A 14,715-nucleotide genomic window follows, 5' to 3' on the forward strand; every position below is an offset into this window, starting at 1 on the left:
ACAGAAGGGTGTAGAGTGGCACGGACCACACAGGAGCCATCCCTCTCTCTCAACACACAATCCTCCAACGCTGCACAACGAAGTGGCAGAAGACAAGGCTGCTCAACAAGCACTGGCACTGCATGCGTCTTTCTAGGGATCCATTCACAGTAGGCTGTGAATACTTGACTGAAGCAGTGGCTTTTTCAACATAAAGTGTTTCCTAAGAATTGCACAAGACAACAAAAATAAGGAAATGTTCCATTTTATTTTCAACACTTCATTTCTCAGATATAAAATTCTGTCCCAAAATAACCAAGAAATTATAAAATACATTGACCACATGTTTATACTTGTAAATTTATTCCTGCAGGAGACTTGGGAGAAGAAACAAAAGTCAACAGTAGCATTTTATTTCATTTCAAAACATGTTACTTCTGAATAAACTTAAAAGATCGAAAGCATTTAAAAGTTCTAAGGGTGGTGGCTTAAGAGGAATCTTTCCAATTGTGAACTCCTTTGCTTCAAACTGTTGCCACTCTTCAGCTGATAATTCACTCTTGGGTGTGAATAACTTCTCTGAGGCAGGGCTGGAGTTGGTGGCTGCAGCAGAGGCTGGGGTGACGGGATGTCCAGAGGCACTGGCGCTCTGTCCAAATAAAGCACCGCTCAAAGGCGAGGCAGAAGTGGCCACAGTGGCACCAAAGGCTCCAAAGGCTGGGAGCGGAGTGGTGCTTGCAGAGTTCACAGCAGAAGCACTGCCAAAGCCTGAAAAGCCAGAAGTCCCAAAGCCACCAGCTGTGGCAGCTGCTTTAAAGGAGAAGGAGGCTGCGGATGGAGCGGCCGGGCTGCCAAAGCCAACGGGTTGGGCTGCGCTAGGAGAGGATGCTGTCCCAAATGCAGGAGGATTTGCAGCAGCAGAAGAGCTCCCAGCAGCAGGGTTGCTCCCAGATGGTGAGCTGATGAGGCTGGAACTGGTTTTAAAGGAGAAACTGCTGGCACTGCTACTGCTGCTGCTGCTCACGGGAAAGCCTGCAAGTAGAGAATTTACAAAAAATATTAGAATGGGTACCCCAGGGAGTACCCAAGGGATACCAAACCACTGCTGTTTGTCAAAGATGCAGCAGCAGCAGCAAACAACAGAAAAGGTTTAAATGTTTTGGTTCGTAGAACAGAAACTTACTTGACAGCCCAAAGCTTGAGGTTTGCTGTCCTCCCATTCCAAAGGCAGGTGCTCCTTGAGTGCCCGTGGTCTTGAAAGCAGAGAGCTGAAAAAAATCCAGAGACATACATGAAAACTAGATTCCAAAACAGGGAACTCTCTTGGAGTAACTATTTGAAACAAAAATAGAGCTGCCCAGTCCTACTGAATCCAACTCAGAGTATGCTGGACAGTGATCGCTCCTCACAACTGCCTGTTCTTGAAGTGCTTCAAGAGCTTGAAGGCCATACACACTCTTCTGTGTAAAACCTTCCAGAAATGCAAAACTGTTACAAGTGATTGATTTTTGCCTGTCAGTCAATGACCTGATGCCCTCTGGCAGCTCTGACTATTCCAGGTTGTGCTCTGTGACTGTATTTAGGGCACAGCTTTGACTCACTCTGTCTGTCCTCGGCACATCCCGTCTCCGGTGGTAAAGCCCAAATCCTGCTTGTCCACCTTCAGCACTGAACAGGCCAAGGGCTGGGATTGTAGTATTCAACCATTACTGCACTCAAATAGAGCCACTTCCTCTGTCTTCCTGATTATTTATTTCATATGGGCTTTAACTCAAGCATTTCCTTCTGAAAAACCATCTCTGTTCACAAGTGTTTGTCACCTTTGCAGGACCAATGACTCTTTCTATCTTCACATGTTATCCAAAGTGCTTCCCTCCCACCTGTCTCTCAACTCTGGCATTGGCCAAATGCTCCATTTATCCTAAGGTGTCCTGGAGAGCCATTCTGGTGCAGTCTGCTGATCCCCTCTTGGAAGAGTCAATATCAGCACATGGGGAAAAAAGGTGTGGTGGGGATTGGCCTCTTCCTGGTCACGTACACAACCAGATGCCAAACTTAACCTCTGGTTGCTTTCAAGCGCCTTGCAATGAGAGCATTCCAAAGCTGGGATCCAGCTGCTGCCTTGCTTACATGGAACCATCCCTGTGCACCTTTTCCCCCAGTTAACTGAAGGGGTTTATTCTATCACCTGGAGATCACTGATTTCAGGAGTCCAGAGAATATGCCCAGCTGGCACATCACAACTGCCACATCTCAGAAGTCTTTGTAACCATAATTAACATCTGTGTAAATGACTTCATTAAAAATGACATCAGGCACAGAGACATGCTGCCATTCATGAACACTTACCAAAGCTGCTTTTGTTGATGCATTTAAAGCTTTCAACTGAAGTAGCCTATTTTTCCACTGTAGTGCTAACTTTTGGACAGCATCTATCTGAAAAGAGGTAAATAAAAGCATGTTTTTGTTACTGAAGGCTTAAAACCAAAAGTCATCTGACAACTGAATGGAAAAAAGACATCTAGAATTAGAAAAGAAATTCCATTAACCCAATAAGGTATTTTCTTTCCTGAAACTTCGACATGAGGAGCTGAAGTCTGTTTTTAACAGAGAATTCCTTTAAACTCTCTTACTACTGTCCTTAAATCACCCTTTTACTTTACATAGAAGTAATATTCAAATATGTTCTGGTACTTTTCAAATCCAAGTTCTATTTTTTCCTGAATTAGATGCTTGGGGAAAAAATGACACAAGACAAGATATGTAAGCTTTATATATATGAGAACAAACTCTTCAATCTTTCCTCTTATGTACTCACTCACTAAGCTGAAGTCCCCAGATTTACGTTAGCTTCTTCCACATTTTCAGAAAAAAAATACCCACCTTCAAAACACTGTAATTCAGAACAGTTCAATAGTATCATCGTAAAATAGTTCATTTTGATGGAATTAACTTTCTTAATTTCAATCAATCCCTTTAGTGTGATCCATCAGATAACTACACAGAACAATGCAGCAATAAATGCTATGTATGTCTTGATAACTGTGATTTAGTATTGAGCAAAAACCTGAGAAGTCTTCAAACAACCTTTCAGGAATTTCAAACCTGACTCTCCTACATTTATACTTAGAGTTTTGCAGCACATCTATCTAATTTGATGCCTGGCCTAACTGAATTTTCCTTAAAACCTAAACAAGTAAAACACATAAAACGAGTGTCACAAATGCCTGCAGAAATGGAATGAGTAATCTTTTTGTAGACAAATTCCTTAATTTTTCAAAAGAGTCTTTCATCAAAAACTTTCATCAAAAACAGTAATTCTTTTGTGTTGTCACATGTTGCTTGGTATCTGCTCCTACACAACAAACTGGAAAATTCAGATTTTGACCCAGTTTAAGAATAGAAATATGGAAAAGATATGCTGTATTTAAACATTTTGTAAGAGAACTGTTATCATCTATACACTGAGACTTAAGAAAACTTGCATTTACTGCTCTCAAACTTGCATTTACTGCTTTGATGAGATCACAATTTATTTATTTGTTTGTTTAAATAACCATGTATAACATATTGGTTTTTATTTGTTATTTATTATTATTTTGGTTTATTATTTTAATTGATGTTTTAAAGTGTCCCCTGTCTCTAAAAATGCAATTCTGGTAAATCTAAACATATGAAGCAAGAGTGGTGACGAGCAATTCCTTCTGTAACACAGAACCAAGAAGAAGAAAGAGTGCAAAATAGTTTGAATTAATTTGTACTTGCATCTATCCAACAGCCTAATTTGTTTCCTAGCACAACATTAAACTCTGCTAGCTCCCTTGGAATTGACAGGACTACAAAGAAGGAATATATATATACACTGAGAGATGTTTTATATAAAAACATATGCCTTACTTCCAAATGAGTATATACATATCTGTTTCTAGAAAAGAAATAAAATCTGCTATTTTCATCATTAATTCCCTGCAACAAAGGTATGTAAAAGAACAATGTCAAATGAACTTCTATTTAAAGCAACAAATAACCACCTATAACAATCAAACTGACTAATAGCAAATAAGGTATTAAACTTCTGAGACAGGATTCAAGTAACTTCTACAAAAAACACACAGGAGCAGAGGCAAGATTAACTCAAGGAGTGTCTAACAGCTATTTTTGCATTCTCTTTGATGTACAGGAATTGAAAAATATTTTGGCATTTTGATCATCTCCTCAGGCTGGGAGATAAATGAATCAAGAGTTGCCTCCTGAAAAACAGTAACAAGTCCTGTCCCAAGAGTGTCCACAACAGCCAACATTTTTTAAATACTTACATAATTCCCAATGATATTGTTTGCTCTGCTTTCGTAATACTCCAGACGCAGCTCTTCTGGGGAGACATCTGAAAAGCCTGCAACGACAGGCATAGGCAAAAAACCTCCAAGAAAAGAGATTCATACTTCTAACTGCACTCTACAGTTACAAAGACGTGGGCATTGATACATTGATTGTCTTAAGAGAGTTATAGTCAGAGACAAAAAAAGGATTCATAAGAGTGTCAGAGGTGTGAAAGTCCAAAATGAATTTGCCATCAACTAATATTCCTTTCTATTGTATCACAAGGCAAATCATCACCTTTTAAATGGTTGCACAGAGGTAAAACAGTGTGGAGAAGTCACAGAAACATCCTAAAAAGCAGCAATACACAACACTGAAAACATTACCTACCTGAGACATTCTGCTTTTCTTTCATTGGTGAGTAACATGAAAATATCCATTGTCCAGAAGATTCCCAAATTTCCATGTCTTTTACTACACATTCACTAACAAACGAAACAAAATCACAGATTAAGGTGAAATTGCATGATCAAACCGTGCACTGTCAAAAATGCCATTAACAAGCAATTCAAACAATTGGTTTGAAGCCAAATTCAGAGTCAAAAACCTCTTACCATGAAAACCAAGCGTTTTATTAATGTAATCTTAAAAAAGTAATGGAAAATGTCTCCAAAACCTTGCTTCTTTGGGAAATCAAACTGTCTGCTGCTTCTCAGTACCTGCCCTGCAGCTGCAAGGTGGTGGTCACTTGTAACTGACTGTAACATACACCTCTGTGAAACCAGGTTTCAGTAGTTTTGCTGTTGGCAGATTTGTTGTCTTAGGTGTCAAAAACCCAAGCTCTCATTTCTTATTTTCAAGCACTAAAATGTTTCCTTCCTTATCCTCCTGATCACAAGGTAAATACCCTGCCATCTTACTAACATCACAGCTGACTATTTGCCCGGCCCAGGTCCCAAACAGGGATCACTTCCTCCCCATGCCAGCATCATTCCAGAGAACCAAATGAAATTAAGCTCTCTATGTTTCTTCCCGTGTCCCAGCTTTCTCCTCACAATCCTGTCCTCTGCATTATCTCTAGGAAGTCAGTAAGCTTTCAACCTGCTCATTCTAAACGCTTTCAGTAAGATAGTAGTATAACTTACAGAAGTCTCTCCTCTTCATCTTTAGAGCCATCAGCAACACTTTGACTGTTGGCTAAGGCAGAGAACCTGTTCTGTGAAAAGTCTGCATTTCTGCTGCTGCCGCCTGACGATCCGAAGTCAGAGGAGCCAAAGAATCCTCTTCCATGATCTCTGCTGCCACCCCACGTATCAGACTTGAACGAAGATGGCTGGATAACATTACTGTATCTCTGGTTAGAGGTACCCCATCCTCCTCCTCCTCTTCCGCTAGTAACTGCCAATTAAAAAAAAAAACCAACAAAAAAGCAAACAACAGGAATCTTTAATCATTAGGATATGAATCAACAGCAACAAAAACTGTAAGTATAACTAGTCTTACAGTGGCAATAAAAAGTTTGAAATTAAAACACAGTTTTTTCCTAACGAGTTAACCTCATTATTTAGTCAGCTTAGCTACTGGGGAGTTCTCAAGTCCTACTTCTCAAACAGAACAGTTTGGGTTGGAAGGCACCTTTAAAAGTCTGAAGTTCGATTACCCCTGAGCCTTAATGAGCAGAGACACCTTCAACTAGATCACCATGCCAACAACTTGTGGCACTGCAGAAAGACACTGGCTCAGTTTTGTTTAGATTGTTCCTTGAAGTAACTACGCCAGCAGAAAAAAAGTAAATTTAACGCACCATAAGTTTATGTTAGAGGCTCCTGCCTCTGTAGCTACAGCAGGGGCTTTGCTGCAGCACTCCGGAGTTTTGTTTTGAGACCAGGGACACACCTGTGCGTGTTGTTACAGGCAAACCCAGACCCTCCTTCCAGCAGGAATAAGGACAAGTGGCTGCAGTGAGTTCCTGCCGTGCCACCACTGCTGCCTTCAGCTCTCTGTTGTGCTCCTTTCCTTCCCAAACACCCAGAGCTGATGAGAATGGAAACAGCCTTCACTGTGTACAACACAGAGCTGCTGGAAACTTGCTCGCTCATGAGAACAGTCTTCCAAGCCGTCTTCCCACTGCCTTGTGGCACATCCCGCAGTCGCAGAATCATAAGATCAATTAAGTTGGAAAAGAGCTCTGAGACCAGTTCAACCTATGACCAAATAGCACCTTGACAACTAGACAATGGCACAAGTGCCACATCCACTCTTTTCTTAAACCCCTCCAGGGACAGTGCTCCCTGGGCAGTCCATTCCAATGTTTCGTCACTCTCACACCCTCACAATGCCCAAACCTCCCCTGATGCAGCTTAATGCCGTGTGTCCTCCTGTCGCTGGCTGTCTGGGAGAAGAGACCAAATCCCCTCGGCTGCAGCCTCCTTTCAGGCACTTGTAGAAAGCGATAAACCGCCCCCAAGTCTCCTTTTCTCCAGGCTAAACACCCCCAGCCGCTCCTCACAGGACCTGTGCTCCAGACCCTTCTCCAGAGCTCAACTCCGCGAGCGCCGAACCAGAGGCTGCCGCCGACAGCCCCGGCCGAGACGCGCCCGGCGCGCTGCGCTCCGGAGCTCCCGCCGGCAGCGGCCGCACGGAGCGCCTCGGGACGGGCAGCCCCGCGTCCAGCCCTCCCCCTCCCGGCCCGGTCCCCGTCCCCGTCCCGGCGCGGTGTGGGTACCGTGGGCCGGGGCGGCCCCGGAGCGGCCCGCGCCGCCGCGGGGGTGCTCGTTCCAGCAGCGCTCCCCGAAGCGGCAGTAGCCCCGCAGGAAGAACTGGCAGACGCCCATGGCCGCCCCGCCGTCGCGCGGCCGTGACGTGCGCGCGTGCGCCGGGCGGGCCCCGCGGGCAGGCCGCGCTGAGGGACGAGCGGGAGGGGCGGCCGCCGCCGAGAGGCGGGAATAGGCCGACAGATAAAACAGTCAGACCGAGGGGTAGCACTGTAACAAGCTGCTGATAAAGCCAAACACGGATTTGATTTGTGCTGTGCAGTGCTTCGGTCACTGGCACAGTAAAATACTCGCCCTCGGCTGTAACCGCCCCTCACGCACGTGAGCCCCTTCTCCGCAGCCTGCGCAGTAAAACGATTCTGTGCTGTATCTTTACGAGGAGACTAAGGAAGGTACGGCCCATGGCTACAGAATCATCAGGGTTGGGAGAGACCTTTAGGATCATCCAGTCTAAGTACCAGTCCGTCACTACCACTGTGATCCACTAAACTACATCACCCGGCAGATCCAGGTGCCTCTTCAATACCCCCAGGTATGGTGATGTCTGCAAAAATTGGATTCATTACCCAGTGACAAACCAGTAACTACGCATGTGAAAAACTTTATTTCATAGTTGCACAAGCCTGGGTGTTAGAAATCACAACAACTGTCCAAACTTTTTGCTATTTATACATTTTAGCAAACAAAGGAATTAGCGTTCATTGGCTGCAAGTTACATTGGTCTCTTATTAATTTGTGTTCTTTTATTGGTTAATTATTCTCTCACTTCTCATGCCAATTAATCTGCATGCTCAGTCTTTCTCTTCTTGTGGGCCCAGGGGGCCCCCATGGGTTTCTAGGGTTGGGGGCCATAAACCAGTTGTCGCAGATTCCCCTGCTGGAAATACCTTTTACCCAGTCAGAACTGGTTTCAGCACAGTCGCTGAGTTGTTTTTATTAGTTTCTTCCTTATCTTGGGGTTTCTAACAAATGTTCTTGTGGCCCGTGAATTCTGCATTCTTGGTGTCCAGTATCAGTGGTACATCCTTCTTCTCAAGCTTTGTTAACCTCACCCAGGCCTGAGATCACTGAAGCATGTCCAGCCCTGAACCTTAACAAGGCAATTCTACCTACAAGTAATTTGTTTTGCCAACACACAAGCATAATTTAGAGCTTGCCATCTGCTATCTGTTTCAGGGATTAAATATCCCTTCTTGTTGATTAGGCTTGAAAGTATATGAAGACCAAGCAATAAACAACATCCTTTCTTAAGAAAATTGTACCACATATTGCAACAGTGACTCCACCACCTCCCTGGGCAACCTATTCCAATGCCTGACAACCCTAACAGTGAAAAACCTTTTTTCTAATATCTAACCTGAATCTCCCCTGTCTCAAGTTAAGGCCATTTTCTCTAGTCCTCTCACTATAGGTACAGTATAGCTTCAGATTGTTGTGTCTGTATGGGAGATGCTGACCTGTTGCTGTTTGAAACAAGCAAAAGTGGGTGGCTGGCACACAGAGGTGTGCTGCATTTAGGGATTTACCACCCAGCACCAATGTGCACAGCCATGTAATAAAGGTCTCTGTGCATCTGGCACAGCATGACCTGCCAGGCAAGGGGGGCATTGTCCTGCTTGGCTCTGCACTGGGGCAGCTTCATCTCAAGTCCTGGGAGCAGTTCTGAGCACTGCGGTATAAGAAGGATATAACGCTGTTAGAGAGCATCCAAAGGAGGGCAGCATACGTCAAGAAGGGCCTTGAGGAGAAGCTGTATGAGGAGCAGCTGAGGGCACTTGGTCTGTTCAGCCTGGACAAGATTAGACTGAGTTGCAGTCTACAACCTCTTAGGAAGTAGAGGGGCAGGCACTGACCTCTTCTCACTGGTGACCAGTGACAGGCCCTGAGGGAATGGCCTGAAGTTGTGTTAGGGGAGGTTTAGATTGGATATTAGAAAAAGGTTCTTCATCCAGAGGGTGGCTGGGCGCTGGAGAAAGCTCCTCAAGGAAATGGCCACAGCACCAACCTGACAGAGCTCAGGCATATGGTATGGCTCTTGGGGAAGGTCCTTTGCAAGGCCAGGAATTGGATTTCAATGATCCTTGTGGGTCCCTTCCAACTCAGGATATTCTATGACCTCTACTCTGTGTGCGAATCTGCGTCTTGCACACAGTAGAATCCATATTTGGGAGTTGTGGCCATCCAGGTGGGATGGCCAAGAGCCTTGACTAGACCACCTTGCTTCCTCTGGCAATGGAGAATTGGATGAGACAGGATTGCAGCATATACTGACTGAGTGCAGACTCCATCAAATCCTCTCCAGTACCAAGGTGGTGAGCAACTCAAAGGTGCAGTGCTGCAGAGAGACTCACGTAAGTGCTAAACAGAAATAGAATTCTTGGATCGGTAGGTGCTAGTGTTCCTCTTTCAAATTGTGTATGTTTATCCGTGTAACCAGTCAGGGGGATTGGGCTCATGTCACTACTGAAGGTCTAGACCTAAGGGTAAAGGAATTGGATAACTTGAATGCTATTAAATTTAATGATGGGAACATGCCAATCCACAATTCCCTCCATAGCTGTCTAGGATGCACCTCAAAAAACTGGAATATGTTTAGGGGAGATCTAGTGACTGAAGATAAAATGAAGAGATCATCACTAGTGGCCACTTTATAAACTGGAATATAGGGAAAATGTGTCATTGCAGATCAGTATTAGCTTATAGTGGATGCTGGAAAAGGGGGTGAGGTTTTATGTGCAAATGTTAGTTCCCTTCATTCCACACCCCAATTATAACAGGGTGGAGATGGTTAAAGAGGAATACAGATCAAAATAAAGAGCACAAGGGAAGCGAGGATTTTAGTCCTGTTGTGGGCTGGACTCAGACACATACACAGCCAGTGGTAAGACAAACAGTGAGGGCAGAGCATCAGCCTTTTCCTCTGGACATGTTCCCTGTACTAATTTTGATTTTTTGAATTGTAAATGATGTCTTGGGTCATAAGAGAATCCAGAAGGAATGTATCAGCTTTTGGAAACTATGATACTGACTCTGATATGATAACCCTCATTGGTGGGATACGCAGGCTATATTGAACCCCGCTTTAATGTGGATGAAAAGAGAATGGTATTAGAGAAGGCAAAAGGATAAGCAGGGGTTGTGGGGTCAGAAGTGGCCCCTCCTTTTGACCTGAATTCACACGCCATTTGTGAACAGGAAGGGTCAGCTTAAAGATGTAGACATAAGGATGCTGGAGGATTTTGATAATGAGAGAAGGGGACAGGAAGAAAGTATGGAGGCAACTCTCACAAATCATCTAGTTTCAGTAAAGCTGGGGAATAAAACAACATATTTGATAAACAGCAAAGGGAAACATTCAGTAATAACTATCAGTAAGGACTCACCAATAAAGTTAAAATACCAATTGTTGGGGCAAGGGAGAAGAAAGCTTTTGTGGCCAGTATGACAACTCATGGAGTATACATTTGAAGATAATAAAATGATCCAATAATATCTTTTAAATACCTGACTGAAACAATCTTCCTTTTGACCCCGTATTTTTCATACAGTCTTTGCACAGAACACCATAGAGAAGGAAATGTTCCATCTTAGTTTCAACAGTTCACCTCTCAGACGTAAAAAGTCCATACCAAAATCACACTGAAAAGTTTATACTTGCACATTTATTTCTGCAGAAGAGAATTGACAGTGGAAACAAAAATTAACAACATTTCAGAATAAATTTAAAAGGTCAAAAGCATTTAAAAGTTCTAATGGTGGTGGCTTAAGAGGAATCTTTCCAATTGTGAACTCCTTTGCTTCAAACTGTTGCCACTCTTCAGCTGATAATTCACTCTTGGGTGTGAATAACTTCTCTGAGGCAGGGCTGGAGTTGGTGGCTGCAGCAGAGGCTGGGGTGACGGGATGTCCAGAGGCACTGGCGCTCTGTCCAAATAAAGCACCGCTCAAAGGCGAGGCAGAAGTGGCCACGGTGGCACCAAAGGCTCCAAAGGCTGGGAGCGGAGTGGTGCTTGCAGAGTTCACAGCAGAAGCACTGCCAAAGCCTGAAAAGCCAGAAGTCCCAAAGCCACCAGCTGTGGCAGCTGCTTTAAAGGAGAAGGAGGCTGCAGATGGAGCGGCCGAGCTGCCAAAGCCAACGGGTTGGGCTGCGCTAGGAGAGGATGCTGTCCCAAATGCAGGAGGATTTGCAGCAGCAGAAGATCTCCCAGCAGCAGGGTTGCTCCCAGATGGTGAGCTGATGAGGCTGGAACTGGTTTTAAAGGAGAAACTGCTGGCACTGCTACTGCTGCTGCTGCTCACGGGAAAGCCTGCAAGTAGAGAATTTACAAAAAATATTAGAATGGGTACCCCAGGGAGTACCCAAGGGATACCAAACCACTGCTGTTTGTCAAAGATGCAGCAGCAGCAGCAAACAACAGAAAAGGTTTAAATGTTTTGGTTCGTAGAACAGAAACTTACTTGACAGCCCAAAGCTTGAGGTTTGCTGTCCTCCCATTCCAAAGGCAGGTGCTCCTTGAGTGCCCGTGGTCTTGAAAGCAGAGAGCTGAAAAAATTCCAGAGACATACATGAAAACTAGATTCCAAAACAGGGAACTCTCTTGGAGTAACTATTTGAAACAAAAATAGAGCTGCCCAGTCCTACTGAATCCAACTCAGAGTATGCTGGACAGTGATCGCTCCTCACAACTGCCTGTTCTTGAAGTGCTTCAAGAGCTTGAAGGCCATACACACTCTTCTGTGTAAAACCCTCCAGAAATGCAAAACTGTTACAAGTGATTGATTTTTGCCTGTCAGTCAATGACCTGATGCCCTCTGGCAGCTCTGACTATTCCAGGTTGTGCTCTGTGACTGTATTTAGGGCACAGCTTTGACTCACTCTGTCTGTCCTCAGCACATCCCGTCTCCGGTGGTAAAGCCCAAATCCTGCTTGTCCACCTTCAGCACTGAACAGGCCAAGGGCTGGGATTGTAGTATTCAACCTTTACTGCACTCAAATAGAGCCACTTCCTCTGTCTTCCTGATTATTTATTTCATATGGGCTTTAACTCAAGCATTTCCTTCTGAAAAACCGTCTCTGTTCACAAGTGTTTGTCACCTTTGCAGGACCAATGACTCTTTCTATCTTCACATGTTATCCAAAGTGCTTCCCTCCCACCTCTCTCTCAACTCTGGCATTGGCCAAATGCTCCATTTATCCTAAGGTGTCCTGGAGAGCCATTCTGGTGCAGTCTGCTGATCCCCTCTTGGAAGAGTCAATATCAGCACATGGGGAAAAAAGGTGTGGTGGGGATTGGCCTCTTCCTGTTCACGTACACAACCAGATGCCAAACTTAACCTCTGGTTGCTTTCAAGCGCCTTGCAATGAGAGCATTCCAAAGCTGGGATCCAGCTGCTGCCTTGCTTACGTGGAACCATCCCTGTGCACCTTTTCCTCCAGTTAACTGAAGGGGTTTATTATATCACCTGGAGATCACTGATTTGAGGAGTCCAGAGAATATGCCCAGCTGGCACATCACAACTGCCACATCTCAGAAGTCTTTGTAACCATAATTAACATCTGTGTAAATGACTTCATTAAAAATGACATCAGGCACAGAGACATGCTGCCATTCATGAACACTTACCAAAGCTGCTTTTGTTGATGCATTTAAAGCTTTCAACTGAAGTAGCCTATTTTTCCACTGTAGTGCTAACTTTTGGACAGCATCTATCTGAAAATAGAGAGAGAAAAAAAGCAAGTTTTTATTATTGGGGAAGACTTTTAAAAAGAGGAATAAAGGTGATCTGTCAACTGAACCAAAGATATTTAGAATTAGAAAAGAAACCTCACTAATCCAACAGAGGAATTTTGCTTTCTTTCCAATTCAAGGTGAAAAGTTGAAATTTTTGTTATTAATAAAAGTTTCCTTTAAATACTCTCACTGTTACCCTTATATCAAATTTTTGTCTTTACATATAGAGCAATATCAGATTGGACAGTCTGAGCCAGAGATCTCAGGCAAAAAGATGATTTTAAGGTAGACCATATAGACCAGCTGCTATTTTGGCATTCTGTTTGGTGCACAGGAATTGAAGGATATTTTGGCATTCTTATCATCTCCTAGAGTTGGGAGATAAATATTTCAAGAGTTGCCACCTGAAGATTAGTATCAAGTTTTATACCAAAGACTGTTCCCATTAGTCATAATTTTTAAACTGCTTACACATTTCCCAGTTATATTGTTTGCTGCCATAGTACTCCAGATGCAGTTCTTCTGAAAAGACATCTGAAAAGCCTGCAAGGACAGGGAAAAACAAAACAAACCTTCCAAGAAAGCAGATTAATACTTCTAACCCCCCTCCGCAGTTACAAAGACATAGGCCTTGGTACATTGCCGGTCCTGAAAGTTACAGTCGGAGACACAAAGGCTTCATCAAAGAACTTCAGAGGTGTAATCACCCCAAACGAATTGGCAAACGCCGGCTCTCTCAGAGCAGGAATAAAGTCAAGAAACCGCAGCCTTCCGCTCTCCGTTTAGCCCCTCGCCTCCCAGAGCTCCCCAACACCGAAGCCGGTGAGAATGGAAACAACGCGCAGCTGCTGCACGCTCCTCCTGGCAGCAAAGATCCCCGAGCTGGTTTCCCACGGGCCCGTGGCCCGTCCCGCAGTCCCTTCGCCAGAGCACAACCCTGCGAGTGCCGAACCAGAGGCTGCCGCCGACAGCCCCGGCCGAGACGCGCCCGGCGCGCTGCGCTCCGGAGCTCCCGCCGGCAGCGGCCGCACGGAGCGGGCGCGGCAGGTCCGGGAGCGCCCGCAGCCCCCGCCTCCAGCCGCCCGCCCCGCCGCGCTCGGGGCGCCGTGGGTACCGCGGGGGATGCCCCTCCCGGCACCGGTCCCCGAGGCGGCCGCAGCCCCGCAGAGCCGAAGGACGAGCGCGTCCGACTCGCGCTGCCGCCGCCCAGGCGTGCCGGGGACTGTTCACGCCTCAGGACAAGGCGGGCCGCGAATTAGAAAGAGGATGCGAAACAGATAAAGAGCCTGTCCCGTCGAAAAAGCACACAGTTTCCTCCAGGATTCCAGTAGTTCGGAATCAAGGAGTAGAGACTCCAGGGACATGTTTCATAGCTAGGAGAAGTGAAAAGGCAAGGGAAAACAGAAAAAAAGTCGCACGCCCTTCACTTACTGCTGAAAAAAGAACGGAGTTGCAGGAACCACAATGAAGGCCGTGAGTCCTGTCTGTACAGGCAGAGTTGTCAGGATGAGGAAGGGAACGAGGAGCAAGTCTACAAAGAATCACTGATTTTGAAAAACTAGGATGTACTTAGGAGAAGCTGGAGGAACTTCAGAACTAAAAGAGACTAAATATCCACAGTACCAGCGATGCAGAGGTAGGCAAGGACCAACATTTGAAGTTAACTCACTAGTCTCATAGAAACAGACCTAAAAAAAATCAGCAAGTTAGAAGAGAGGTGACGGGATTACGATGCAGCTATGAATAAACTAGCATGGGAGCAGGACAGATATCATTTGTATAGTTTTCCAGAACTGGGAAGAGGCACACAATGTTGATGACACCCAGAGCTTGAGAAGCTGGACTTTTGAGGCTGCATGAAGAAATTTACCAGCATGTGGGCTGGAAGCATTTACAGAACTCTGTGCTTC

General features: G+C 45.0%; 2 protein-coding genes across 4 annotated transcripts; both read right to left on the minus strand.

Annotated features, from left to right (window-relative positions):
• Positions 1-241: 241 nt before the first annotated feature.
• Positions 242-7,148, minus strand: LOC120760537 (nucleoporin NUP42-like). The gene is made up of 7 exons (XM_040080954.2): positions 7,025-7,148; positions 5,445-5,697; positions 4,690-4,784; positions 4,296-4,372; positions 2,329-2,415; positions 1,163-1,247; positions 242-1,011 (listed from the first exon to the last, which is right to left on the minus strand). The coding sequence occupies exons 1-7, from the start codon at positions 7,131-7,133 to the stop codon at positions 401-403; spliced, it is 1,317 nt and encodes a 438-aa protein (XP_039936888.1). The 5' UTR covers positions 7,134-7,148; the 3' UTR covers positions 242-400.
• Positions 7,149-10,713: 3,565 nt separating this feature from the next.
• Positions 10,714-14,362, minus strand: LOC120760539 (nucleoporin NUP42-like). 3 transcript variants are annotated; one of them, XM_058421810.1, is made up of 5 exons: positions 14,237-14,362; positions 13,277-13,348; positions 12,698-12,784; positions 11,532-11,616; positions 10,714-11,380 (listed from the first exon to the last, which is right to left on the minus strand). In XM_058421810.1, the coding sequence occupies exons 2-5, from the start codon at positions 13,337-13,339 to the stop codon at positions 10,785-10,787; spliced, it is 831 nt and encodes a 276-aa protein (XP_058277793.1). In that variant the 5' UTR covers positions 13,340-13,348; positions 14,237-14,362; the 3' UTR covers positions 10,714-10,784. The 3 variants fall into 3 exon arrangements, with proteins under 3 accessions (XP_058277793.1, XP_058277812.1, XP_058277783.1); XM_058421829.1 differs by lacking the exon at positions 14,237-14,362 and adding an exon at positions 13,444-13,771; XM_058421800.1 differs by lacking the exon at positions 14,237-14,362 and having other exon boundaries at positions 12,698-12,780; positions 13,277-13,771.
• Positions 14,363-14,715: the final 353 nt, after the last annotated feature.

Source organism: Hirundo rustica, chromosome 1 (assembly GCF_015227805.2).
Source record: "Hirundo rustica isolate bHirRus1 chromosome 1, bHirRus1.pri.v3, whole genome shotgun sequence".
NCBI classification, from domain to species: Eukaryota; Metazoa; Chordata; class Aves; order Passeriformes; family Hirundinidae; genus Hirundo; species Hirundo rustica.

Coding starts and splice junctions, on each gene's coding strand:
- LOC120760537 (XM_040080954.2), bottom strand. CDS start 7,133: ATGGGCGTCTGCCAGTTCTTCCTGCGGGGCTACTGCCGCTTCGGGGAG. Junction 5,698..7,024: donor CGGGGCCGCCCCGGCCCACG/GTACCCACACCG, acceptor TTTAATTGGCAG/TTACTAGCGGAAGAGGAGGA. Junction 2,416..4,295: donor ACAATATCATTGGGAATTAT/GTAAGTATTTAA, acceptor ACCTCTTTTCAG/ATAGATGCTGTCCAAAAGTT.
- LOC120760539 (XM_058421800.1), bottom strand. CDS start 13,445: ATGTACCAAGGCCTATGTCTTTGTAACTGCGGAGGGGGGTTAGAAGTA. Junction 11,617..12,697: donor CATCAACAAAAGCAGCTTTG/GTAAGTGTTCAT, acceptor GAATTTTTTCAG/CTCTCTGCTTTCAAGACCAC. Junction 11,381..11,531: donor CTCAAGCTTTGGGCTGTCAA/GTAAGTTTCTGT, acceptor CTCTACTTGCAG/GCTTTCCCGTGAGCAGCAGC.